The sequence below is a fragment of the Diorhabda sublineata genome, chromosome 3 (assembly GCF_026230105.1).
Source record: "Diorhabda sublineata isolate icDioSubl1.1 chromosome 3, icDioSubl1.1, whole genome shotgun sequence".
Lineage (NCBI taxonomy): Eukaryota > Metazoa > Arthropoda > Insecta > Coleoptera > Chrysomelidae > Diorhabda > Diorhabda sublineata.
Genome location: NC_079476.1, coordinates 133,070 through 160,895, shown reverse-complemented (window position 1 = coordinate 160,895; position 27,826 = coordinate 133,070). Strand labels below are relative to the sequence as shown.

Genomic DNA, 27,826 nt, shown 5'->3' with positions numbered 1-27,826 from the left:
CGAGAAATATTTTGGTAACAAAAGATCAAGAGTGCATGCTGTGGATAGATACTTCCAATGCTTTTAATGCAATTAACCGTCCCTTTAGCATACAGGAGCGTGAACATATATTCGAATCGAATTTAGTTCGAACTTCTACTTAAAAAACGGTCCACAATGCTGTTATTTTCCTGAACCAAAGAAGAGTATGTCAAACCAGGTCTAGAAAAAGAAGCAAAAGCTGTTTTTTCGATTTGAACGTATAAGGGTCCCTTGGCAGGTTGTGTCAAAGATTGATACAACGGTTGACCTTGTTGTAAAGAAAAACTTTAAAGCAGTACACATGCTGCCTTCACACATTCCCTCGAATTTGAGTAGGCTAGGAAAACCGATGATGTCGGGTGGCCCGGAAAGGGATGCGAGCACTTGGACTAGCCGTTGAAAGCGCCCTCCCAAATGATTGATTGGGGAGGGCTAATGTATATATTTTGATCAGAAATAAAATAATACTTACTAATAAAAAAAAAATACTAGATTCGAGTACAATATTTTAAACAAGTTTCCGTGGTGTAGTGGTTATCACATCCGCCTAACACGCGGAAGGTCCCCGGTTCGATCCCGGGCGGAAACATCCCTTTTATATATACAATTTTTTAACTGGTAGCTTCTGCAATATTTAACAATTTTATCTTATTCAAATCGTATTTTAAGACATATTTTCCTGAAGTGGATATTGTTTACGTGAAATGATGATAATCCAATGACATTGTGTAGGTTCATATAATTCTGTGCCGTCATATACACCCAAATTTGAAATTTTCCGAAACCTCAAAAATTGATATATGTATCTAAAAATATTAACTACATCACAAGAAGTCATCAGACCTTTTTTCCACATTTCAAATGTCTCCAGGGACGTCCTAGGAAAGGCATACATAAATCGAAAATGATATGTGTCATACAAACAAATGTAAACAGCCTCTCCGAGCGGTATCGAAACAGGGAATCATCTCCTTGGTATTACGACCTGTTGGTACATAATGGACCTCTTGGTTCCGTTTGGATTACCGTCTTCAGCTGCCACCTCACACCCAAAAATGCATTCATAAATTTCGAGAGGTAGATTCTGTAGGAGATGAAATATTAAATACGCCAGGCCACGTTTTGGTGGCTGGGGACTTCAACACACGAGCTGTAGAATGAGAAACTGTCTAGTACAAATTCTCGAGGTGGATATGTAAAACCGTAATTAGAAGCAAGAGTTAAGTTAAGTTAAGTTAACCATTGTGTATGATAAATACAAGCGGAAAGTTCGAGATTACAGACGCTGGAGGTCTTGCAATGCAAGAGGTAGTACAAGCGATACAGAGAGCTGCGAGTTATAATCACTCGCGCCTGGAACGAGTTCAATTAGTTAAGCTGGCGTGTATAGATACTCGGGAAACCGAACCCTGACAAAATAATTTAGTATGTATTTAAATACAGCAAGACCTCCGGTTTGGAATTTAAATTTCTTATTAATATGTTTCCGTGGTGTAGTGGTTATCACATCCGCCTAACACGCGGAAGGTCCCCGGTTCGATCCCGGGCGGAAACACTTTTTTTTCAAATATCAAAATGAAAATGGTTTCAACTTAACGTTCAACTAGTTTATTAAAACCTTCTTGAAATTATTAGACAGCAAAAAACTCTCGCACTTTCATTCATTTACATGAAAGCCTGGAACAAATGGTAGTCATTGGGCGCCAGATCAGGGCCGTAGGGATGAGTATGAGGATGAGGATAGAGGATGATCTAGAGTTACCCATTAAAAAGATTTGATGAGATCTTTGGTCTGATTAGCCACATACAACAAAGCGATACCATTACTCAACTTGCCACGTCTTTTGTTATGGATTGCACGACGCAGATTGTTCAATGTCTCACAATAAGACGCTGCATTGATTGTCTCATCACGAGGCCGAAACTCCACTAGCAATACTCCTTTTCTGTATCATAAAACTGTGTACATGATTTTCCGGGCAGAAATTGTTTGCTTAAACTTCACTTTTTTGGGTGATGATGAATGCTGCCATTCCATGGATTGTTGTTTCTTGTTCTTCACAGATCTCACGATGAATATCGTTCGGTTTTACGCCTTTAGCACTAAGAAATCGTATAACAACCCGTACTTCACAATCGGCGAGACGCACGATTGTCGGAGGCATCTTAAACACTCAGTAAACAACGTACACAATGAAGAATCAGACTGTAATGGCGTCAGTGCGTAGTAACCAGCGCGCATGTGCGGAACGCCGACCTTGGGGTTGCGGCGGCGGAATCGCAAAACGGTACTTACTTAAAAAATATGCCTCGTACTTCGGCATTAATAGCTTGACCATCTGAAATGATTTTGAGGTACACTAAACGTTCATAATTCAACCAGACTACAACAAGACTTTTTCAATCGAATCCGCGTCTTTTTACTATGGTTTCTGGTAACCGTTGTCTAACTACTGAATTTTCATATACGAGTGGTTTACATACATTCAGTTTTCATTGCACTGCGACGTCAATAAACAAATAGAAAACGATTAAAAGAAAGTAATACAACAAGTTACGACATGTTTAAATAGAGGCTTAGAAATATTCAGATGTGAAAACCTATTTAAAAAGCTTTTCATCGCATGAACTTCCACATTTATGTAGTAAGCTGGATTTGGTCAATAATAATTCACATAACGAACTGCAATAATAATTATTACCCTTCTTTTATTTCATCATCATCCATTTCCAATAAATCGTTCCGAACGAAAACAACCGATAGAAAACAAAACATTTTCTCTTCATCAACATCAACAGATGATTGCTGTCAAATTAATTGGAAACTTTCCCTGTATTTCAATCATGCAAATATTCCATTATTCCGTTTTCTGGTCTGGCTCATATCTAGATTGCGAATTTCCATTACTGAATGAGACTAAGCAAATATCATTTCGGGAATAGATTCCAGACCGATTGAATGCGTTCGGGATATTTTTGTTTTCCAGGTATGGTACTATTACGTTGTATGGAAAAAGCGCAGGTATTGTATGTTTTTATTCCGTTTGGATTTCTAGCATTGAAATATTTAAAATGACTGAAAAATTGTTTGCAGTATTCTTTTATTTTTTTTTTTTTCAATGCCAATGGGATTGGGATTTTGTATACTCACATGTGATGGTGTTGTCTACGGACTTTCAAACGAAAACACATACAGAATAAAATTTTCATATGAGGCCATAATTAATGTTATTTAACAAACAATGGTTTTTTTTTCTAAGAAATGTGTAAAGAGGTCTTTAATGGATCCAAGACATTAACACACTTTTCTCCCGTGGCTCCTACGGTATTTTTTCCACTAAAACATTCTATTTTTAGAGATATTAAGTTTTAAAAATGATAAAATATGAATTGTAAAATTATTTTAGAAATCAAATCATTCATATAAATTTGAAAAATGAAAATTCTTCTTTCGGATCCCAATAAGCATCTATTTTTCTTAGAGATGACATTTCTAGTATTGCAAGACTTCCACAAGATCGAGAAGCTCTTTTTTACGCAATTTTTATTTGTTTAAATACTGCTTATAGAGTGAAATTATAGAGGGAAACTAAAATTTTAATTTGTTTTGTACAAAATTCACAATGTTTTCGAGTGTTGGACAAAATTCGCAGACACAAGGCTCCTAATGGACATAATGCATGATTTTATATACGGGACTTGTCCATCACAGAGTGTGATTCGCACCTGGCGTAAAAATAAAAAAAGAAGCTCCAGCTTTCCCGGCCACCAAAACAAGAATGAACGTTGTAGATAGTTCACCGGGGTGAGAGCTGGGCTAAAGGGAGCCAAACTCTAACAGCGTCCGTTTATTTTTGGACAACCCTCGTATTCGTTAATTTATTTATCAATATTAATTCTGAAAATAATTCACAACTGTTGCTGGTGTTTGTGTTTTAATTCCTTGTTTCAGGTTCCTATTGCTTATAATTTTAACCTCTAAATATTTGTAACAGAAATTACTAAATTTTTTTTATAAATCCGCAATTTCGCGACTTGTAGATTTTCTAGATATTTCATACTGGGTTTTATTTTTTGTATTTTTGTCACTATTCCAAATTTGTGCAATACTTTTTGTAAATTATCCTCATTATCCGATTACTTCTGTTTTGACTTCGTCCATGGTGACATTTAAAAGAATTGGACTGAGGCTATTGCCTTGTCTGATCCCTATCGATACCGGTATTTTACTGGAAGTTCATGTTCTTTCTTACGTACGTGATATTTCCGCTGTTCATGTCCGAATGACAAGCTGCTTTTCGTTGAAAATACTTAGTAGTAGTAGTATCAATTTTTAAAGATTATTTTCTTTCAATACGTTAGGCAAATTAATTAAATCGCCTTTTAGATTGTTAGAAAATTCTTAGATTAAACTATAAACTGTACACAAATTACCTTTTTTAAGTTTAAGTGTCACTAAAATTTTGTTAGAAAATCCAGAATATTTCGATTGCTGTTTACTAGAAACTTAAATTTAATAACGATACGAGAATATTTGATTTGACAGCATTTGCGACTTTTCCCTGTTTCTTCACTTTAGAATTCCACTTGCAGGAGAAAGATTTTCATCACAAGAGCGCCTAATCTGAGGAGAAAGTCGCCGACTATTTTTTGGAAGGATTAAAAAGATTAGAGGCATCGTTGGAAAAATGTTTTTATCTCATTTTTTGTTAAACCTGATATTAGAAATTTTGTTTAATTTTTGGGTATAATAAGATCTGTACTCTTTCAGAAGCACGTGTTCTATGGTGACACATTAATTTCTTACCGGAGTTACTAATTCTCTACTTTTGTCGTAAGAACGAGTAGCACTGATTAAAACTCACCCTGGTATATAAGTTTTCCGTTGGATTTCTTCCTTATTCTTTAATTCGTATTTCTATCCTTCGAAAAGGTTTACGATAGAATGTGTACGAAGATGGTACAGAAGTACCTGGCCTATCCTAGAGATGGCTGTAGTTGCTTAAAAAATACTGTATTAGAAAGTACAGACGCCACGTTGTTTAGTATTTTTTTGACAGCTGTTAACAGTGAAAGTGAATTTATAAATTTGATCATCGATATGTGATACAATACTTTTATTTTGAAAATATTGGGTAGCAGGGTTTAAACGAGGTCGTACAACCTGCCAAGATCAGCATCGCAGTGGTCGATCAAATGAAGTGACGACTCGAGAAATGTTGAAGAAAATCCACAAAATGGTACTGGATGATCGTCGACTGAAAGCGCGCGTGGTAGCAGACATAGTAAGGGTTTGAAAAAGTGCAATACATCGCTTATTAACTGAGATGTTTCCATCGATTGTTTGGCAATGTTTCACAGAAATAAAGTTATTTTATAACCATGATTGAAACGTGCGACAATCAGTTCACACCAAAATCAACAGAACAATCAAAGCGATAAAATTAAAAGGGAGAACCGGCTCTAAAGAAGACACCAACCGTTCCATATGAAATCAAAGTCATGACGTTGGTTTTTTCGGAATAATTTTCATTGACTATATGGAAAAAAGAAAATCTATCAACTGCTAGTATTATGCGAACTTATTTCGACGTTTGAGCGAAGAAATCAACCAAAAACGGCCGCATTTGACAAAGAAGAAAGTGTTGTTTCATCAATACAATGCACCAGCTCACTACTACTAACACATGCACCCTATTCGATAGATTTAGCACCCTCAGATTATTTTTTGTTCCCAAACTTAAAAAAATAACCTAATGGCTATTTTGAGAAGCTTGATGATTCTTAGGTGTCGAACTTATTGAACGTCGCTATGGAGCTAAAAGGAGATTACGTTGAAAAATAAATTATTTTCCAAAATTTTCGTGTCTCATTTGTTGGGTCGGATACTTCTGGGACCACCCTCGTATTTCTTCTGTGCCCATTAAGAGCGAGAGCCAAATTACTGGGTTAGAGAAAAATTCAGTTTGTTAATATTTTTTAACCATTCGAAATAATCAAATTAAAAACGAATTAAAGTAATCTTGGAACAAAAAAAATATCGAACAACGAAAAATATGTATTTACTATATGAATTTTTCCCATATCATGATATGAAAGACGCCGCTTTCATCTACCCTGCTATCAGTCAATATTAATATGTTTATTTATCTCTTACAATATTATATGGCGCACTATAAAGATACAATGGGCGTGTATTTCTGATGTTATTGCCGTGTAATATCTCATTATTGACTTTAGTTATTCAATATCTGAAATGTTCTTGAAACATATCAATCTATCACCATTCCACATGAAGTTAGAAACTATGACGAAAAATGTTTAAATGAAAAAATCTAAATTTTAGTTGTAAAGAATAAACAGTAACTAAAATAATAAATAGTTGTTAGAAAACGCGAGAAAATTCAATCAATAATATGAAATTTACATTTCACGATTTATTATTTGTTCAATGAAAATCTTCATCTTCATTACAAAAAGTGGAAACTGCCATTGAACAAACTCTGAGAAAAGTATAGAATTTACTCGCGTTAGTTTTTAAACAAACTTAACAATTGTTAATTAATAAATTTATGAAATAAAGTTAAAATTTGTGTAAATTGTTTATAAATGATTAATGAACAAATCTAGGGAAGAATGTCTTTTCATAAAGATTATTCTTTGAAAAAAAAAACATATAAAAAGGTCTGAGAAGGAAAAAGTTAAAGAAAATAACATGAGAATGAAAAATTATATTAAAACACTTATTTTGTATTCCATATAAGAAGGGCTCCACGAATCGAAACATTTTTTAGTTTCGAACGACGAGGAAGGTTGAAAAAATTTCATCAACAATTGTCTAATTTGTTGGAAAATTAAGTTTTCCCAACTTACTTTAAGTACCTGACAAATTTTTTTTCGTACTCTATTTCGGAGCTTGTCATTTTTAGAAATTAAATTAAAATTATAAATAACATAAAAACAGTTCTAGGAATTGGGGCTTTTTTTTGTTAAAATTTCGGAAATATTAATAAATAAACGAAAAGCCAAACACTAGTTTTTTGAAGATGTTTAATTATTTATAATTATTAAAATTGTCTATTGGATAATTAACTTTTTAGTCATTTTTCCGAGTTGAATGAGCTAATCCACATGATTTTAGTAATAGTATGCTGAATTTACGCTGATTTGAACTTGTAGACCATCAGAATTTTCATAAAATCTAATAAATTTTACCAAATATCGGTACTGACTGTTGTGGCCCACTGTGTATATACTACAAAATGTTATTGTAGAACTAAGAGCCGATGAATATGCTGCATAAACAGTAAGCCGAAATTCTAGCTAAACACACAAGCTAATAAAACATATTTGAAATATGCTGACAGATACATTCGATAATTTTATTTACTAAAAAATCTTCTAGAATTCATCGCCGCCTTTCACTAAACAACTTATACTTTGTTCTGGTTTAAGCATACATAAGTAACCGCGCCCGCTCAAAAAGTACTTGTTTTATAAAGGGTTTTCCAATAAGGACTTGACATCTTTTTTTCAAAATAAAATGAAAAAACATTTGATATATTTCAAAAACTTTATTATCGGGTTGAAGTACATTCAAAACATTTATGAATGGAACTCGACTTCGCTCATATGGCCACCGCGAGCCCGTTTGCAGCGATTGATTCGTTGGACCCAATATTCCAATACTCGGCCACATATTTCGGCCGAAACGGCTGCTATTTCGCGTTCAATGTTGGCTTTGAGCTCTTCCAACGTCGTCGGCTTATCAGCATAGACCAATGACTTGACGTAGCCCCAAAGAAAAAAATCTAGAGGCGTTAAATCAAACGAACGAGGCGGCCAATCTACTGGTCCATTTCTTAAGACCAGTAGATTGAGACCGCTCATCAAGCTCTAAAGTTCTTCAATAAATCGATTGTAACGTACGCTGTGTGGCTTGTGGCGACGTCCTGTTGAAACCACATGCTGTCCAAGTCCATATATTCCAATTCGGGCCAAAAATAATCGATAATGACGCCGCCGTCATGCAAACCCCACTAAACAGTTATCTTTTGTGGATGAAGTGGTTTTTCATTAATCACATGTGGATTTTCCCCAGCCCAATACCGCATATTTTGTTTATTGACAAACCCATTGAGCCAGTTTCGTCACTGAAGATGATTTTGCGATGAAATTGATTGATTGGCGCAATCGGAGAACGTACGTCGCTTCTAATGTTCCATCGGCTACAATTCTTGAGTGAGCCCGATCTTGTATTGGTGTAAAGTAAGATCCTTACGTAAAATTCGCTATAAACTGACTGATTTGGATCATTTTCTACGGACGTTTCAGCGGCAGCGATATTTTGTGACACTTCGACCAACCCGTAGTCTCACACAACAATATGTAGACTCAAAATTTTTCCACTAAACTTGTTACTAGGTCGAGAATCATCTACTAAATAAACTGACAGTGACAGTGACTATGTTAAGTGAAAAGGTGCGTTCACAAACTAAAGTCCCTATTGGAAAACCATATATTTTCAACATCGCTATTGGCTAAGAAGAAAGTGATGTTTCTTCAAAATAATGCACCAGCACATACAATCGTTATTGAAGTAGCTAAACTTGATGAATTAAAGTTTGAATTGATACCTTCTGCACCGTATTCGCCAGATTTATACCCCTCGGATTATTTTCAATTCCCAGACTTGAAAAAATAGTTCTTTGGTCAAATATTTTCCAATAATTAAGAGGTGATGTCCGTAGTTGATGTCTATTTTGAGGAACTTGACGTTTCTTATTATAAAAAGGTGTCGAACTTATTCTAAAACATAAATTAGTAACCCAACCCTCTCAAAAAATTTAACCTCATATGCGCTCACACGATAATACATTATTTAACTATTTAATTTGAGGACCGTATCTCACAAATTTCTGAAGCAAATGTAACTAATTCTCTACTATCTCTCAAATAATGGCCTCAATTGAATATGATCGTATTTGAATACGGAGAAATCTTTATATAGTCGAAATTTAGTGTTGTGTATGTGTGTATTCGGCATTTATTAGGATAAAGCTATAAAATGGAAACGATCCACATTATCCTCTACGAAAGCAATAAACAAAATATCGGTATTAACGCCTTAAGATATAAAACACTAAAAAGAGTATAAGGTTTTAAACAACTCATAAACAATAAAGTAGGTAATAACAGTAAACTAAAGCCGGTAACATATACCAAAACTTAAATTCTTCACTGTTTTGTTGTTTACATTCATAAAATTTGGTTTACGTTGTAAAAACCGCATGAAAGCAGAGATTTGTTTTTTTAGAAAGGATTGAGCGGATGTATGAAGCAGATCCATCAAATCCGGCGGGTCGGTAATCAAATCAAAAAACGTTTACAAATACAAAGTGAGGTTAACGCATTGATAGTAGGTGATACGCTAAGTGTTGATAGCTACCTTACAATTTTAAATAAACTGAAAACGATTACACTGTGTACGCGATGTTTCAAAAATGAAACAAAAATGAAATATGTTGAAATATACAAATTTTATTAAATATTCTGTGGTAGGTAGAGTTCAATGAAAGACACCTAACCATGTCCATTCTATATCTAATTCGTGTTTTAAATCATCTTATTTACTAATAAATGATCTAGTATGAGCATTTTTATATTCCTTGGTTCATTCCTACGGTAATTAATTAAACAAATCAAATTGACTTGAAGGTTAAATACAGGTAAACAAACTATTTTCTTTAAAAACAAACAAATGCAATTTGAAGATTCTCATAAAGCTTTTCTAGCAACGAATAAAAGCAATATTCGAGGGCGGTTTTTTATAATAAAATTCTGAACGAGATAGACAATTTTGTCTATATTAATAAAATGTTGGGGGTTTTATTTTTGTTGTAATAAATGAAACCGGCGGGTGTAATTTGGGCGCTAACCATCCTTCTTAACCTGTCTGACCAAGAAGGGTAGATAATCCGACATGTATTTTCGGCGCTAAGAAGTGCAGGTAGGTCGAGTCATAAAATAACCCAATAGAGGAAAAGTTGATAGAGTTTTAAGTAGGTTAGGTTATGTAAATCTCTTATTTCATATGTAATATGTACTTGAGTACTAAATAAAAATATAAAGAAATATAAACTTTATTCTGTAGAGTGTTACAAAAATGTTGCGAGGAAACTTTATTAAGGGCAGATTTTTCATTTAAAAAAAGTGCAAAGTGGCCCCCTCTAACGGTAAATTTTTTCAGACCTTAAGTGATAATACAATACAAAATTATATCTTATTATAAATGTCGGTGATTTAATAAATAACTGTATTTCATAAATCGTGTACTTCAGGCGGTTAGCGCCCAAAACACACATAGGATTAAAACGACCCTTCGGTCTTGGCGCCTAGTTTACATGTTGTAAAAAGTACATTAATCCTTTAACGCCCAAATGAAACAGCTAGATCCTGCTTGGGATAGGCATTAAAACGGACCATTTAAATAGGATTTTTTTGTTTGAATTTGAGCATACAGTGACTCATACTTTAGGATAGCTGGCACCCCAGTGGTTAATATCTTAAAGCAAAACAGAAGACAATACTGGACTTCATATAATGATTTGAACATTCATGAAATTCGACATTCAACGTTTCAGCAAAATAAGAAAGTCACGCATATGGGGCCTCCGATTATGGGTATCCCCAAATGCCTCCGGGTTCCCCGGCTAGGTGGTGATGGTACTTCGAACATAAATGAAATCGTTTTCCTAAAATGACTCAAAATATATAGTGTCACAATTCTTAATTTAAACGCGCTCGCTTATTGCACAAGAAGTTTCAGAAAGTATATAATATATTTCGATTTTTTTCCACTATATCATAAACATTTGTAACAGCATTATTTTCTATATAATGAATTACTGAAATATCCAATTGCTTCGCTTTTTTCGAAACTTGAAGCTATTCCCAAGCGATTTTTTGACTTCGGTTCGCCTTCAGTCTCTGAAGACGATAACTTGGTTATTTGTAATTTTTGGTGTGTTGGTTAATTTTCTCATGAATCATATAATTAATTATGTCAATAGGTCTTCAAAAGTCATCGATAATTTTAGCAGTAACGAGTTGTATTCTGAGAAAACTCACGATAGTGAAGCTCCAGTGGTTTTACAGTGAATTATAGGTGACAAACAATAAACGATTAGTTTCTATTGCTCGACTGGTATTTTCCACGACCATATAATGAATTTTTACTTTCCACAGAATAAAGAAAACTAATTCCAAATCTACGTATTAAGGCTGTTCAGAGGGGCGGATGTAATTTGGGCGCTAGAGGATTAATGTACTTTTTACAACATCTAAACTAGGCGCCAAGACCGAAGGGTCGTTTTAATCCTATGTGTATTTTGGGCGCTAACCGCCTGAAGTACACGATTTATGAAATACAGTTATTTATTAAATCACCGACATTTATAATAAGATATAATTTTGTATTGTATTATCACTTAAGGTCTGAAAAAATTTACCGTTAGAGGGGGCCACTTTGCACTTTTTTAAATGAAAAATCTGCCCTTAATAAAGTTTCCTCGCAACATTTTTGTAACACTCTACAGAATAGAGTAAAGTTTATATTTCTTTATATTTTTATTTAGTACTCAAGTACATATTACATATAAAATAAGAGATTTACATAACCTAACCTAACCTACTTAAAAATCTATCAACTTTTCCTCTATTGGGTTATTTTATGACTCGACCTACCTGCACTTCTTAGCGCCGAAAATACATGTCGGATTATCTACCCTTCTTGGTCAGACAGGTAAAGAAGGATGGTTAGCGCCCAAATTACACCCGCCGGTTCAGAGTCCTTAAAAATCGAAAAGCTTCTCTTATTTCTAAATTTAAAGCTATTTCGAAACGTATCATCACGATTTTAAGACATTCTATGACTTTTTCACATTCTTCAAAAGGTAGTTACCATCTTAACACGTATTATTAGACTCTTTGATTGAAGCACGTAATATTAAAAAAATTTCTTTATCAATTGTTACACAAAGATAAAAAATTAATAAGTGAAAAAGTTTCTTCAGTTGAAAAACGTGAGCTAGAATGAGAAGAATTATTATTAATGCAACAGGTGAGTAAAGTAATACTTTTTTTTCACAAGTAGGACAGCAATTCTTACGTGTAAAAAAAAATTACTTCACAAAACTTTTTCTACGTCCGTAGACTTAAAAAAATTCGACAAAACTTTTATCAATTTTTATTTTCTAATAGTAATATTAAAAATACAATTGTGAGCATTATTAATTTGAAATGAAGTAGAAGGTACATTAGTACTATTGGTACTTGAATTGGCAACATTTAACGAATAAGTTTATAGTTGTAGTTAGTACTTATTGCATAGTTGGTAGGATCGTGAACATTTACAATGTTGCCTAAAGTCGAACTAGTTGTTCTCGTTAAAATTTTCACTTCGGAAACAATTTCGTTTATTATTGAGTCGTCTACGTAACTCTCCGCAACTGTTTTGGATTTCCACCCACCGCGTTTCTTTAGTTGAATCATATCACCGCCGGAATCCACTAATGAGCATCACTTCGGCCACCTTTAAATTTTCGGCACTATTCACGAACTAACGATACCTAACCATACACTTGATTCATTCTTCGATGAATTTCCGCTGCACTATCTCCTCTTGCCTGCAAGAAAAGAATAACATTTCGCAGTTCACACCCGGCCATGTTTATGTATATGCAACTCAACGAGAAATAACTTGTTGGAATCGCCAGTAACAGCGCGTTTCAGCGAGGAAAATCAGCATCATTTTATATATGAATATAAGTTTATCTTGAATTTTTCCAATTCAATTGTAAAAAAAAACCAAGATTTGGACATTTAGAATGTTCTACTAGACAGGAGTGGCTTCGATGTCTTTCGTATATACATATACTGTTACTCATCTGTAATTATACAGTCTTAGGAAAACAGTGATATTTTCCTTTTTTTTTTAACTCTTCACTATAAATATGAATATCAATTACAGCTACCATCTAACTTATTTCTAACCGTACAGAAGACTTATTAACATTATTAACGAAAAAAAAAAAAACATTATCGTTGATAATGTGTCTATAGAATGCTTAGATATAGACAGACAGAGAATTAATGCTTTGAAAATTTTATTTGAAATGGTAATGGGGTTGGCTTAAGTTAATTCCAATATCCGGACATTAGAAACAATAGAACAAAAACTATCACCACCAATAGTTTTTTGAATTATGTAAATTCAAATATGTTGCGATAAGCGAGGAAATTTTTGAAAAGGTATTGATACCCACAACTTGGATTTTGCATTTTCCATTTCTATATTGAAAAAAGAAATGATGCGTTTTGACATTTGTGGGTCGTTGGTTTTTATATTTTTTATAAATATTTACCAAGTTACCAATCTATTGTCGGATATTTCACTAATAACAGTAAATCGTCGTTGAACATGAGTTTTTGTATCATTATTTGTATTTGTATTATTAATATCGTTAAACTTATTTTATATAATTCCTTCCTTAGAGGAGCTTTTGCGATTCCGACTATTAAAGCAACCTAAAAGATGTTACAAACAATATCTAAGCTTACATTAAATTTTTTTGTTGTCATATCTTATGCATGAGATAACGATCGTCTGGAGCTTGCAACAGAAACTTATTAATTTCTTCATGAGCAAATGTTTTAAATTTTTTGGGTCTATAATAGCCAACTGCGCCAAATACGTCGTTATTCACCATTCAGTTTTGAATTGTAGTCGACCAAAGTGTTGAAGACTTCCACATTTTGGATTTAGTTTCAAAGTAGAGTAGTAACACTCTTTCTGTCAAGCTGTTTATGCCTTTTTTAGTACGCCATTCCATAAAAGAATTCGTTTAAAAACTGTTCCCCGAAGTTCTCAGGGAGAAGATTCATAGTCGCTGCAGTTACCGACTCAACAACATTTTCTGGTGTACAGTTTAAACTTTCTTCACTATTACTATCCTTTTAATTAGACACAAAGATTTTCTTGAACGAATATAAAAAAAATAAACAGTTTATCGAAGAAACGAATTGATACGACGAAGAAAGCGTTCACAGCCCATTATTTTGATAAAACAATTTTATAATTGCATTAAAAAATGACACGCTTTATGGCCGATTCAATAATAATATTAATAATATAATAATAATATTATAAGGGATGTACAAAATAGAAATTATACAATAATCTTTATAAAATGATTCGAAATTATAGTCAAATGTCTTGGAATCTTATCTAGAATCGCAACAAATTTTTAAAAATTCCTCTTATATTCGACAGAAATTCTGCTATTTTTAAAGAAAAGATTTTAATGAATAACAGTATTCGCCTAATGAACTAAAATCCCTTTTAACGGTTCGCTAACGAACTCGGCTACAATTTAGTCTAAATTACCAGAACAAACATTCCAACATATGGTATAAAGGGCCTAACCCCAGTATCCGCGGCTACATTTTTCAAAGTAAACTCATCATTTAAAGAACAGAAACTATCGACAAAAATACACGCAGGAAACTATACTCATAATAATCAAACGCGTTTACAACTTGGGGAGTTGTTTTGTCGGTATAAATGAAGTCCTGGTCTATTTTTACATTGAAGACATGTGTGTATGTCGCCCTTTTAATGGATTTTTTTTATTACTTGAAGTCGGTAAACTCGAAACGGTAGGTATGATTTGAACGTATGGGACAATAATCAATATAGTAAATAAAAATTTTTATCTACAACTATCACATAATCGAAGGATTACTAAGAGAATGTTGACAAGTTAGGGCAGTTCTTACTTCTATAAATCAAAGAATATTGTCACTTATCAAAATTAAATAATAATTTTGACGTATTAGAAAAAACCCTCGAAAAAATCTCGTTAGATGTTGGAAAAATTTCCGGATAGATAAGTTAGGAAAAAACCTTGTCATTCCCAATTATCGTACCTCGGGATACACACAATTTAGAGGTACTAATTATTCCCATTGTTTATTTGAAAGACCTCGACCGCTGTTGTTTGACTGCCGTTTAAAAGAAGGAATTTGATAGAAAAAAGTAGATAGCGACGTATAAAATATCAAAAAAATTATTTAGTGAATATGGAAAGCTTTGGTTCCGAGAATTATAGTCCGGATCTGTGTACTGATAGTTAATCTGTTGTCGGTAGCGACGTTCAAAGAAATCGATAATTAGTTGCCGTATACCTTGATTGGCAAAAATAATTAATCGGATTTAAATTGGACGAAACGAGTAATTGATTCATTTCAGAAAATCTGCTAAATGATCATTCGAAACCTGTTCAAAAGGAGATGACTTGATAACGGCAATACGTCGAGGTCACAGACACTGGGACTAATATGAAGTGAAAAAGTCAAAGTTCCATTTACCTCATGGGTTTCGCCGTCCATCAGTATAATTTTTTGTGTTGACGTTTTTCTTCAATTACCAGTTAATAAGAATAAAATAATTTCGGCATCATACTGCATTTATTGGTTATTTGTATATACATATAATAATCATAATATGTATACTATATTGAAAAGAAATATTGGGCATCAGATAAAATGGGTGAACTCCTCGCCAATTTGGACAGTTTCTGTCCGAGATCATCAGCGTTTCAAGGAGATATTTTGTATTATTCTAAAGTGAGATGGATAAGAAGATGTGAAGTACTTGTAAGATTTTTTTGTCGTCATAAAATAAATCAACAATTTTATGAACGATAAGGATAAATTGATTCCAGAGTTGATAGATCCTCATTTTCATGTGATATCGAGAATGTATGATCGATCTGCAATTAATTGACACTCAGTAGCGATTTAGGCAAATGGCAGTTAATTACAGTTTTTGGCAGTAATTACTGATACACAAAAAGAAAAATGCTTCCAGGTGGACAAATGAGTATTTAAAGCTATTCTAAGAATTTCAATTCAATAAAAATTATATTAATTCTTGAATTAATTAGTTTTTGTATGCTTGGAAATCATTATTATGTATTAAATAAATAATACCTACAATAGATAACTAGATAGATGTTTATTAGGTACAAAGTTGTCATACAAATATCGAAATTTTTTTTCACTTTCTGGCTCTTTGATTAGAGCATTACTTTATACTTCATAAACTTGTATATTAAAAAATTAAACTGAATAACTTTCTGACGCTGCGAATAAATAAAGACTTTTTCGTATGTAAATTAAAAACAAGAATATTTTTACCTTTGTTGAAGAGAAATTTATGACAATGAAAACCGATACTTTTTTTATTACAGTTGCAAATAAGTTCGTACAATTATATAATTTAGGGTTATATGAGATACAATACAAAAGTCCGGTTTCATTTTGTACTTACATTGAATGTTGATTGTAGCCGGCGAACTGGTGATAGCGGTCGCTTGTCCTGTCGTGTCCTCGGCTATACAAGTGAATTGACCGGAATCCTTTTCTCGATCCACGCGAGTTATATGTAAATTGCTACCTTGTTGATGTCGGCGAGTGGTATTAGCTATTTTAGAACCTGAAAAACAAATGTGTTTTTGTGATAATACATTCTGTATATTTCCAAATACGAGTAAAATACACGAGTTGGTAATGAATGTCTAGTTTGGATTACCGCCACCAAAGAAATTGAAGCTAACGAAGCCAACAGGAAAAGTTATGACGACTGTGTTTTGGAGGGTATTCCTCACCGATTTTCTGCAATCTGGGAGGCAATAAACAGATATGGTGAAACATTCTTCTTCACTATAAGGCTTCACGGTCATTAAACACAGAAGCTTTTGAACAAATTTAGGCGAAATATCATGCCCTATTCCCCGTACAGCTAGTACTTGTCCTCCAACGATTATCACGTCTTCCCCAAGCCGAAGAAACAATTAGATGGCAAATGCTCCAAGACCGAGCAAAAGCTTAAACTCTTCCTCAATGGATTAGCGGGAAACTTAGGAATACTAAACGTGGAGCATCAAGTCGAAAAAAAAATGAAGAGTATGTTGAAATATAGATTAAGCTTTTTTAAGGTGTTTTAATTGATAACAAGATATAGTCTGCATTCTTTAACTAGTCCCTTTATTATGTAGTACTAATATTTAAATAAAAATCAATTTTTAAAAAACGAATTTATACACAGTCATAGATAATAAAAGGTATGTATTTAAAAAAAAAAGTAACAGTTTTTCGTACCATTTAATTCCCAGTAATATCTCATTCCGCTGTCGGGTGTTACTTCGCACTGGAGAGTTACGGAATTGCCTGTAACCACATCAACGTCTTTTGGGGTTTTCACGAAATAAGGTTCCTCTTTTCCTTGTACAACACCACCTGAAAATAGAAAGATTTATTTATTATATGATTTTCAAATAGTCTCAATAAAAAAATAAATGTAAATCTGACTTATTTTTTTCTTTTAATATGTATGTTATAGTTAGATAAGTTAGAGTTTAGTTGGTGCGCTTGCAACCTAAGATTTCAAGAAGTCGAATATTCTAGAACACGGTTTTAATATATAAAGTTTAGCAGCCGTATAATAAAGTGAAAAATGCGAATCATAACATTTCAAGAAAACGTTCAATTCTTTGAAGATTAGTTCTTACCGGACCAAGTTTTTTGTTCCATTCAATTTGATCAACAAAATCTGTATAAAAATACGCTTCTCTGAGAGTATCGGTTCTAGGTAAGCAAGGAGTTTCGACGCTTTTCAAAATTTGACACTTTCGCTACGGTGATTATAAATAAATCTGACAGATTAGTTTTAAACAGAACTGTTGTTGGGGTTGGATATATATAATTAAAAGAAAAAACGAGGTAAAGTGAAGTGAATATTATTCTGAAAGTTCTCCGTTACGTGGAATGATTTGTAAGCGATTTTCTGCTTTTAGAAGTGATCATATAAACAAGGACAATTCTGAACGTCCTGTATAGTAAGATAGCTAACGAAGGAAATATATTAATCAAACGAATATGCAATATCGTGCATGATAGATTAAATATTACGAACTCTTCATTGATATAGACCGTGAGGCCGGTCCTGTTTCAATATTTTATCGAAGTTAGAGTTTGATTGGTGCGCTTGCAACCTAAGATTTCAAGAAGTCGAATATTCTAGAACGTGTTTTTAATATATAAACTTTAGCAGTCGTAAGTTAGTGAACAACTGGTATCGGAAATTCATCGGAACAGTGTCAAGTGATAAGAAAAATGAAGTAAACGATGGATTTTAAATAAATTAGACGTTAAGTATATGTATAAATATAATTGAACAGTTTAGTATGTAAGTTTTGGTGAATGGTTAAAAACTATTTACATAAATAAGAAGATTACAATGAATTCGATTCTTTGTATGATTTTGGCATTATTTTCAGGGATAATGTAACTGATAACATCTGATATTACCTAAAATATTTTGCGAAGTAGTATCCACTAATTTTTTTAAATATAATTCATATTGATATATGGCAAATAACATTGAAATATTATTTTTTCCCTGAACTACATTTATATGCAGAACTTTTTAATTTAAACAAGTTTGTCCATGTATAATTTCATAAATTAAACAGTACCGTAGGTGTTGCATTAAGTATAGGTTAGGATCATTTATCATTACCGTGAACATATAATCAGGTTAACTACAGCTTGGTTGCCCGAGCCCCTGGCGGATGCCAGGTAGATTTGTATACTACCAAAGAGGTCTATTATTAATATATATGGTAGGTAAAAAATAAAAAACAAAAAACGAAGAGTTATTTTATATTGATTTTATTTGGGTATCTTATTTCTTAATTAACATTAAATACAAAAAAAAAAAACATTTAACGATGACATATCATGCGATGACCAGAAATTCTCTTTTAAAGAGATTGAAAAGATTTTTTCATAGTAAATACGGGAAAATTGTACTTTTATGTATTACAGTTTGTACAACACGCTATACATATGTTTATTTTACGATAGTTGAATCTGATTTTTCTCGTATTGCTTATTTAAAACCTGCATGTTTCCTTTAAAAGTAATGGGTAGTTTTAGTATTACGAATCAAACATTCCGACTTAAAGTTAACATATTTGGAAAAGTTACCACTGCCTAATAGTGGGATTTTCTCGAACTCTACGTACTCTATTTGGGTAGAACGTCTTCTTCTTCTTCTTCTTATTTTAAGACTGTGTCTTTTGTTTTCAAAGAGGCAGCCTAAGTTGTGACTGCGAGGACCAGCTCTCATACCGGCGCTATTGACATGATCTCTCCATGCTCTTCTTCTAGCTCTGGCCCATCTCACTATATCCGGGACGTCACACATTCTTCTGATTTCATTGCTCCTTATTCTGTCTCTTAGTGTTTTCCCTGTGATTGAGCGTAATGTCTTCATCTCGGTCGTTATAAGAATCCGCTTAGTAGTTGCAGTCTCCGCCCTCGTTTCTATGGCGTATGTCATTACTGGTCTGACACAAGTTTTATATATCCGTGTTTTGCTTTCGATACTTAAAAATTTATTCCTCCATATCACGGTTCGAAGGAATCCTGATATCCTAGATGCTGCTGTTGTTTGCGTTTTGACTTCTTGTTTCAAGTTCCTATTGCTCGTGATGTTAGATGGGTAGAACGTAGAGTAATAAATTTTTAGTACGGTACTTTACGTCCAAAATTTGGAATATTTTAATATGCCAATGATAAATAAGTAACTGGACTTCAAAATTGAAGGATACCTTTATTTCTCTCTCTATTTTAATACTTTCTTTCGCACCAACCTCTGAATCTCCCCAAAAATAAGAAGACCCTTACCATCATAGTCGTTGCAATGGGTTTTTCGTAATTAATAAAATATTACTATTGTTTTTTAATATATATATATATATATATATATATATATATATATATATACAGTTATTTTTATTTAATTATTTACAAATACGAGTATATACATGTAAGTATGAAAAATGAAAATATACTAAACTATACATTACACACATTAACATATTTACAATATATTTATTTTATTCCAAAGAACTAGTGGATGCATTGTTTAAACGAATCATGAAAGATTCTACGGTTTGATCAATAATTTTGTCAATTCCCACATTTTTTTTTCCTATTTGGTAACATGCTGAATGGATTTTTGCCAGTTATCAGCAGTAACGTTTTTTAAATCTTCGTTTGGTAATATTCTAACGTCCTTTAATTTAAATGTTGTGTTTTTCCGAGCTACTTCGCCTTTAACTTGGGCAAATATCAATTCGATCGGATTGAGTTCAAAGTGATAGGGAGGAAGACGAATAATAGTAATTTGGCGATTTCTTGCCACTTCATGGGAGGATTTTTATTTATTTTGACAATTGACAAGAGTTCGTTTTTCACCAAGTCATTGTGTAATGTAATATTTGTCTGTATTAACCAGTTAATAATGTCTTGTTTTCTTCATGACGTCGTAGGTAGACTTTCAACTTGTCTCGAGTGGTAACTGGTGTTGTCACCGCTTTTTTTTTATTCAAATAACAGTAGACCACTGTGTCTCTGCCAATATGTGTTACTATTAATCGTCTGCCTTTCCCTGATGGAGCTCTCATCTTCAATCCTGCTGATAGTCCCTCCAAGAAAGCTTGTCTAAAATTGTTAACCGTCTTATATTGTCATATTTTTCCTACAGTGTGTCCCTCGTTAACCCAAATCTCGTCCAAACTCCTTCCGGAGTTTCTTAATCGTCCGTAAATAAGACTTCAACTTCAACACACGATTTCTTCGGAATCTTTTAAATATGAATTTTTACGTTGTTTTTTCCAACAAAAATTTAGTTTATGTAGAACCTGCCAAAGCCAAAATTTTATCAATGGTAAAATGTGTGGACTTTCCTGCGTATTGCATATTTGTAATCTTCATCGATGTAAACCTGACGGAGACTTTGGACCACTTAAACATCCACTTGTATTCCTTTCTTTAAGAAGTTTGTAGAACGTTGATTTAAAAGCCATTTAAAGCAATAGTTTTCTCGTTAACAGAGAGTGCATCCGTCTTCACTTCATGTATTGGAGTATAGTTTTCAAAGGTCGACATATTGAATATTCACTAAAGTTTTGTTAACGTTTCTGTGATAAACACTGCGCTAGAAATGCAGTTGTATATTGGGAATTTTCTTTTTTAGGACTTTTTCTTTCTTAAAGTGAAACTTGATATTTTATTATCCTCTTGCAAAATGTACCTAATTATTTTTATTATTATATATTTTATTATTTTAATTTAATTTTCAAATTAACCCGTCTGGTATAGGTATATACTATAAAGGGCGTGAAATATTTACCTGCCAACATCATTCCTTTCTTAAAATACCCCAAAGGAATTGTTTTGGTCGATAAGTAAACTTAGTTGAAAATTTGAACTTGTTCTAATAAATTTCTTAGAAAATAAATGTTGGATTCATTTGCTAAGGTTTGATGAAATAAAATAATAAATTGTTCTTAAATGTGACTACGGCTATGGTGGCCAGGAGAGGGATTGATTTATCACTCTACATTCTTTCCGAATGAAGCATAAACAGTTTCCTTAGAGTTGCATCTTGTTGGTACATACAATAGACTTATCATCAAAAAAGGTGTTAGTTTTTGCAGTCAAATCAAATATTTTCGGGTCGTTATTAAATTTAAATTTGGTTTCTGGTAAATAACCATCAAAACATTCCGGTTTTACCTCGTGCAAGAGCGACTTGTAGATGCTTCACAGGTATCAATAACGAAGCAGACTGATTATTTTTATATGAATTGCGTAATTAAGTTGTAAGTTTGTACTAAGATCAAAATGATTCTCTTCAATAATGAATTTTCTAACAATATAAAAGTCGAATTTAGTTTATTTAAGTGAAGTATTAAAAGATAAGTATAGAGTGAAAATGTTCTAATTAAGTTTCATAACAACAAAGTGACTTTTCACACCCAAGAGTTCATTTCTCGATACAAAAGAACAATCATAACAAATGATTGAAATGGGAAAACCGTTTCATCTGCAAGCACAGCCATATCTGAATTGGCCAAGAAGAAAGTTTTGTTTCATAACGACAATGCACCAGCTCACAAGTCCGTTATTGGAATTTTGTTGCCTTTCAATATTGAATTTCGAATTTCAATAATATCCTGCACTTATTTGCCTTAAAAGATATAGTTTTTATTTTTATTTTTTAATAATAAAATCTAGCATGAAATTGATGTAATTAACTTTAAGGAAGGATGAAAAAATCGTCTGTGTAAGTATTTGTGAACCAAACTAGAATTTACAAAAAACAATAAAAAGAAGACGTCTGTTGCTTTAAGTTCAAACTCCACAGTAAAACAATAAAAACCAGCAGTCATTTGAGTAAGTTTAATTGGATAAGAGATAAAGCAAACTCTGTCGGCTGTTTTTAATTAATTTCTTTTTACTCTAAAAGGCGACCTCTTCTTCGAGAATAATAACTTGAAAGATGGCTTTTAATTATGCATAGGTGTATAGCTAGTCTTATGGCGTGACTAATTTTGTCTTTTTTCCTATCCCGTACTTCATCCTCGAGGTTATGAATAATATGGTAGAGTGAATATACTTTTGTCTAGCTAGTTTTTCAGTTAAATTGCTGTAGTCATGCTTTTTCTAAAACATGAGAGATAACACCACAATATTAGTACAAATTGAGACACTCGTTATGATTTATACGAAGGTTGTCTCAAAAGTTTCCAACCTAACAAACATCTTTGTCCCATCAATGTGGCCTCCTATTTACATTTCCGAATGAGATAACATTCTCGTTTGATGAAAATTTCTCACCTGAAACGTTAGGAAACAGAACAAAATCGTTGGCGGTCGGATCTGATGAATACGATGGGTGGTAAACCAATTTCAGCAAAGGCAATCATTAAAGTGTAAAAAGGTGCCTCAATGAGGTTCGAGAAATGTTCATCCGAATGCGTTTTTGGTCTAAAGTGAACAAACGCAACATCCACTACATGAGATCGAATGCATTCGCAAAAATCGTTATGCACGCGGCAATGACAAGTCTCAACAAGCTTTACGCAAAGTTTCAACATGCTGTTTAGATTCATTTTATTGGTATTGTCTTTTTTCGATTTTCACACCTTCGATACTTTTAGTTAATTAGTATTAAATAACCGATAAACTTGATCAATTGCAACGAACCGAATTAAGCTGCACCTACATTTTCTTTGAAGCGTTTGAGTTTGACAAACTATTATTATCTTTTCTGCGCGATATGTTTAGTAATAGAATTGATTGTAAATTCATGGTACTCGAGAGGAAATCGAAAATTTTTAATAATAAGTTGATTTTGAATGAACCTGATATGATGCTTCTTTTCTCAAAGCTGCTTCATTTAGAGCGTGAGGGGCCCCATGAGTTCCATGAAACAATTAGTTTGTTCCCTGTCGTAGCCATTTTGCTGATGGACGATTTCACCAGGGAAACCCCAGGAAACCTACAACACCGACGAGTTTATAGCAGTTAATAGAGAACGGATTTGAGATCGATGAAGTACTCCGAGTTTATATTCAAAAATTTGTTCACAATATTAATATATTTTGTATTGGTCTTGCTTTTTTGGTGGCTCAATTTTCAGATAACATTCTTCACTTGACGTGTCACTTTTTATTTAGAAACAACTGCATTTTCGAAAAGGAACTATTTCAAAATAATATTTCAATCGAATGGCGAATTTTTAATTAAGAAATAAGATTTGAAAAACAAATTGGAAGGTGGATTATTTTTTAAATGCGTACCTGATTTCCAAAAAAAAAAAGAGTACGACTGCCGAAGAACAAAGGCGGTTAGTTACGGTGCAAGGTACATCAAATGAGTTATTTCTTGGTATGAATTTATCGTTGGTGTATAGCGGTTCTCTTAAAAGTCCTCATCTAGGGTCGTATACAACAATTTGCCATGGAATATAACATAATTGCTACTTTCAGTTGGAAATTTTATGGCCCAAGATTCTTTTTTGCTTTTGTATGCTTCAGTAAGCGGTAACTTTTATTGAAATAAAGTACGATTATGGATGTTAGTCCGATAGTTCTTGTAAGGCACAATTTTTTTTCTATACTTTTGTCATGACTACGATAGTTGCAGCTCACCACAAACTACAATTCATCACAAACTGCGGCGCTCAAACGGTTTGGTTTATAATTTTATGTTCTAGGTAAAATAATATCTTAATTAATTAATAATAATCAATGAACAAGTTTGGAAAGTAATTCCTGGTAGTCGGTAATTGAAATATTAACCGAGATCGAAGTTAAAGTTGATGGAAAAACATCTGAGCCTTCCAATGCATTGTTGTATTCAGATTCTAGTGGCGCTGGAGGCTACATCGATTGTATTCATGGAAGTCTGAAATGAGGGAACAAGCACTTGAACTGTAGATAAAAGCCGCCTGAAGTCTGGTTAACTTATGGTAGAATATAACACGGCGTATTAGTCTTGATCAAGTGTTCGTACATACATCTTGTAAAAAGACATTTAACGTTTAGTTTTTAACTTTGTGGAATAATCAATGAAGCTTCTTCTCGTGTAACATTTTATAAGTATGTTATTATTAAGAAATTGCTCAATTATACGTGTGTTTAAATATAAAGCCCAGATTAGTCAGGGCCGTACTCGTCTTTAGTTACTAAATTATTTCATGCAATTTACTTCAAATTTTGTTTAAAAACTTGTGTTACGCTTACAAAAATTGTATAATGATAATTATAGTATTAGATTTATAAAAAAAAATATCATCTGATAGACTTAATTTTATCAATTTCTACATATTTATTGTAGATTTCGTAGAATTTTTCTGTGACTGAAATAAAAGGCCTTTCTCTTTCTCTAACTTTTGTGGTTTTATACGTATTAGTATTTAAAAAACATGCTAGTTGAGTTCATAATAACAAATATAAAAAATAAATCTTTGGAGAGTTAATTATAGAGGAAAGTACCCTAAACCGGGCCCCTTGCCCTAAAGTGGACCCCTGATACTGCATTCTCCTGAACTGTAAACAGTAGTTTAGGCATCTACCACTATATAGTTGAGCTCACTTCACATATTCACCATCAGTTCACCATTACATGTTTTGATAGTAAAAAAAGTTTTTGAACAGTGTTACAGTTTTCGTTATTTTTCCCAGATAATTTTAGGTAAGCCTTTATATCTATATGTATATGGTCTTAAGTGGCAAGTTTTAAGTTTATTGTTTATGAACGAAAAGTTTCTTTTAGATATTTGGTTCAAAATTAATCGGGTTGACAAAATGATGGCTTTAATCGGTTAAACTGGACCCCCTCTTGTTGCCGGTGCTGAAAAACAAATGTACATTATTGTCTCTAAGGAATTAAATTATGTTTCTGTTTAATATACAATCTGTATCATTTTCTGAGATTGTAATCTTCATCTTATTGTATTATATTGTATTGTGATTGTTAAATTATAATTATACTTGAAACTAGAATGAGTATTCTGTGATTTAATACCATTTTTAGTCGAATTTTTCAAAGAAAAATTAGACTATTACGGTAGGCATGACTAGAAGAAAAATGGGGGGCACATCATTTTTCCCATGTTTTGAGACCTCCTGAACACGATTATGATGGTTTTTCGAATGTCTGTAGAATATTTCGAAGGGTCGCAGTGTAAAAAAAGTGGTTTTTGACCTTTACTCACCTCTGCAGGTCAAAGGAAAAGCGACTGAAAAATGAAATTTCACATGTAGGTTCAATTAGTTGCGAGATGATTTCCTCTCTAAAGTCGAAACTTTCCATATCCACCCCTCTCCATTTTATGGTCATTTTTGTTATATTTTCTTATTTTTTGACCAGAAAAAGTTTAACTAGAGGGTTCGAACTTCGCATGCAAGTGTTGAAGAATTGTCTTTCTCAAGTTCAAAGTTCTTCTAGCACAAAACGCCCGAAATCATTTTGATCGTTGTAATTGTTGAACTGGGCCGCCTCCTATTTAATGAATAATACGAGTATGATCGTTGCTAGGGTGATTTTTTTTACTTCCCATTTTCGAAATTTCTTGTCATTCTGACAATTTTTTCTTTGTTGTCATTTGGAATTGAAAAATTCGACTTTCGTGATGGAGCTCTGCTGCTCACGGCTTTTTTATTGTTAGTTTGACAAGGGGTCCGCTTTCGGCAACCATATCACAAATTGAGAGAGTCTAAGGTTTAATAAAATAATTTTTTTGTACTAATTTTGAATTAGATTAGAATTTAAATGATGATTAAAATTACAAAGTAAATATTAGATGATTTTAAAACAGAATTTGTTAGTCCGGTCCGGTTTTGGACACTCTCCTCTATAAATTTTATTCTCCCGGTTATTTTCGAATCCAAATTATAATTTTAGATGTACATAAATCGTTCGTACAGGAATGCATATTCTGACAAAAGTATATAGTATTTGACACGTCCAGAAGATATTCAGAATACATTCGGAATGTTTTCAAATTATCTACTGCGAACAAAGCTAATATACTTTATCATTAATGTGAACAAATTTATGGGAGATTATCTCTACTTTTGTACTACTCAAAAACTATGAGATCATGGTTTGACATGTTATTTTCAGCGTAAGCTGAAGAAACCCCATCTCTACACCTCCAGGTATATATACTGGTTTTGTTCATTTACACAATTTATTTTTCACAGTTAATGTTAGTAAACAAATAAAATCCTACATTATGAAGAAATAATTTACTAATAATTAATAGAGATCTAGTTATAAGCTACATCTTGGATAGTTTATTAAATATACTGACGGATATGATTTATGCAGTAGAGGTACGATTGATTATATTCAAACGTAATCCAAGTAAATTTTTCAGTGGAAACAAGGCACTTTATAAATTTGAGATATTTATAGTCTCAAATTGCAGATTGCAAATGCTGCTATTTGAATCACATTCTTTTTCAATAGATAGAAGACTTTAAAGAAAATTGTTAGAGTTGGAAGTATGCATACTGTAACCTGTGCCTTTTGAATATCTGTAACAACCTTTTAGGTCTGAATACGTTGTAAATCGCCTAGCCCATGGGATTGTTGGAATAATTTAATGTAATAAACCAAATAAATGCAATAGAATCATGTTGAGAGAAAAAATACATCAAGTAATAGAAAAAATCCACTTTATTGAGGTAAATGTTAAAACCCTATTTCAACACAAACAAATACTAATAGAGTTAATGTTGGTTGATATTTGAACAATAATTTATCTGTTTAAACAGTTTATTCTAAATATGACCCTCATTCTCGATCAAAATTATAACAAAAAGATTAAAACACCTATTCATTTATTTAGATAAATAGAACTATTTTGTGTATTAAAAGAAAACACCTCACATGCAACTAAGTAGTTTGAGTGAATCATCCATATTAGAATTAAAGGCAGGAGAGCAGTTAAATTTTTTTTGTGTATTTTAATTCAATAAGTACCTATATAAAATTTGATCCCAATTTATTATATATATATATATATATATATATATATATATATATATATATATATATATATATATATATCCACACTGTCATATAAAGATGAGAATTAAGTTTATAGTAGACATCTTACTCTTATTCAATTATGTACTTACACAACAGACACATCAACAATGCAGAAATTAATATAAACATGTTTATAGAAGAATCAAAACCACCACGATACACAAAAGAAGCAAAATTAATGTGAGTTTATGTCACATTATCTTATTAAAACAATTAGATTTTCGAGACCTGTTTCAACGCGTAATGTAAAGCTCCACGAACG

General features: G+C 32.6%; 1 protein-coding gene and 2 non-coding genes across 3 annotated transcripts; 2 read left to right on the top strand and 1 right to left on the bottom strand.

Moving 5' to 3' along the window:
* Positions 1-122: 122 nt before the first annotated feature.
* Positions 123-27,782, bottom strand: LOC130441027 (inactive tyrosine-protein kinase 7-like). Its single transcript, XM_056774486.1, has 4 exons — positions 27,654-27,782; positions 17,245-17,382; positions 16,415-16,579; positions 123-289 (listed from the first exon to the last, which is right to left on the bottom strand). The coding sequence occupies exons 1-4, from the start codon at positions 27,691-27,693 to the stop codon at positions 123-125; spliced, it is 510 nt and encodes a 169-aa protein (XP_056630464.1). The 5' UTR covers positions 27,694-27,782.
* Positions 538-610, top strand: Trnav-aac (transfer RNA valine (anticodon AAC)). The gene has a single exon. It is a non-coding gene; the product is annotated as a tRNA-Val (tRNA).
* Trnav-aac (transfer RNA valine (anticodon AAC)) lies at positions 1,504-1,576 on the top strand. The gene has a single exon. It is a non-coding gene; the product is annotated as a tRNA-Val (tRNA).
* Positions 27,783-27,826: the final 44 nt, after the last annotated feature.

What these genes read in the sequence shown, in the direction of transcription:
- LOC130441027 (XM_056774486.1), bottom strand. Translation starts at nt 27,693, where the DNA reads ATGTTTATATTAATTTCTGCATTGTTGATGTGTCTGTTGT. An exon ending in ATATTACTGGGAATTAAATG is followed by an intron (nt 16,580 to 17,244) that starts GTACGAAAAACT and finishes TTTGTTTTTCAG; the next exon opens with GTTCTAAAATAGCTAATACC. An exon ending in GGCTACAATCAACATTCAAT is followed by an intron (nt 290 to 16,414) that starts GTAAGTACAAAA and finishes CTTTACAACAAG; the next exon opens with GTCAACCGTTGTATCAATCT.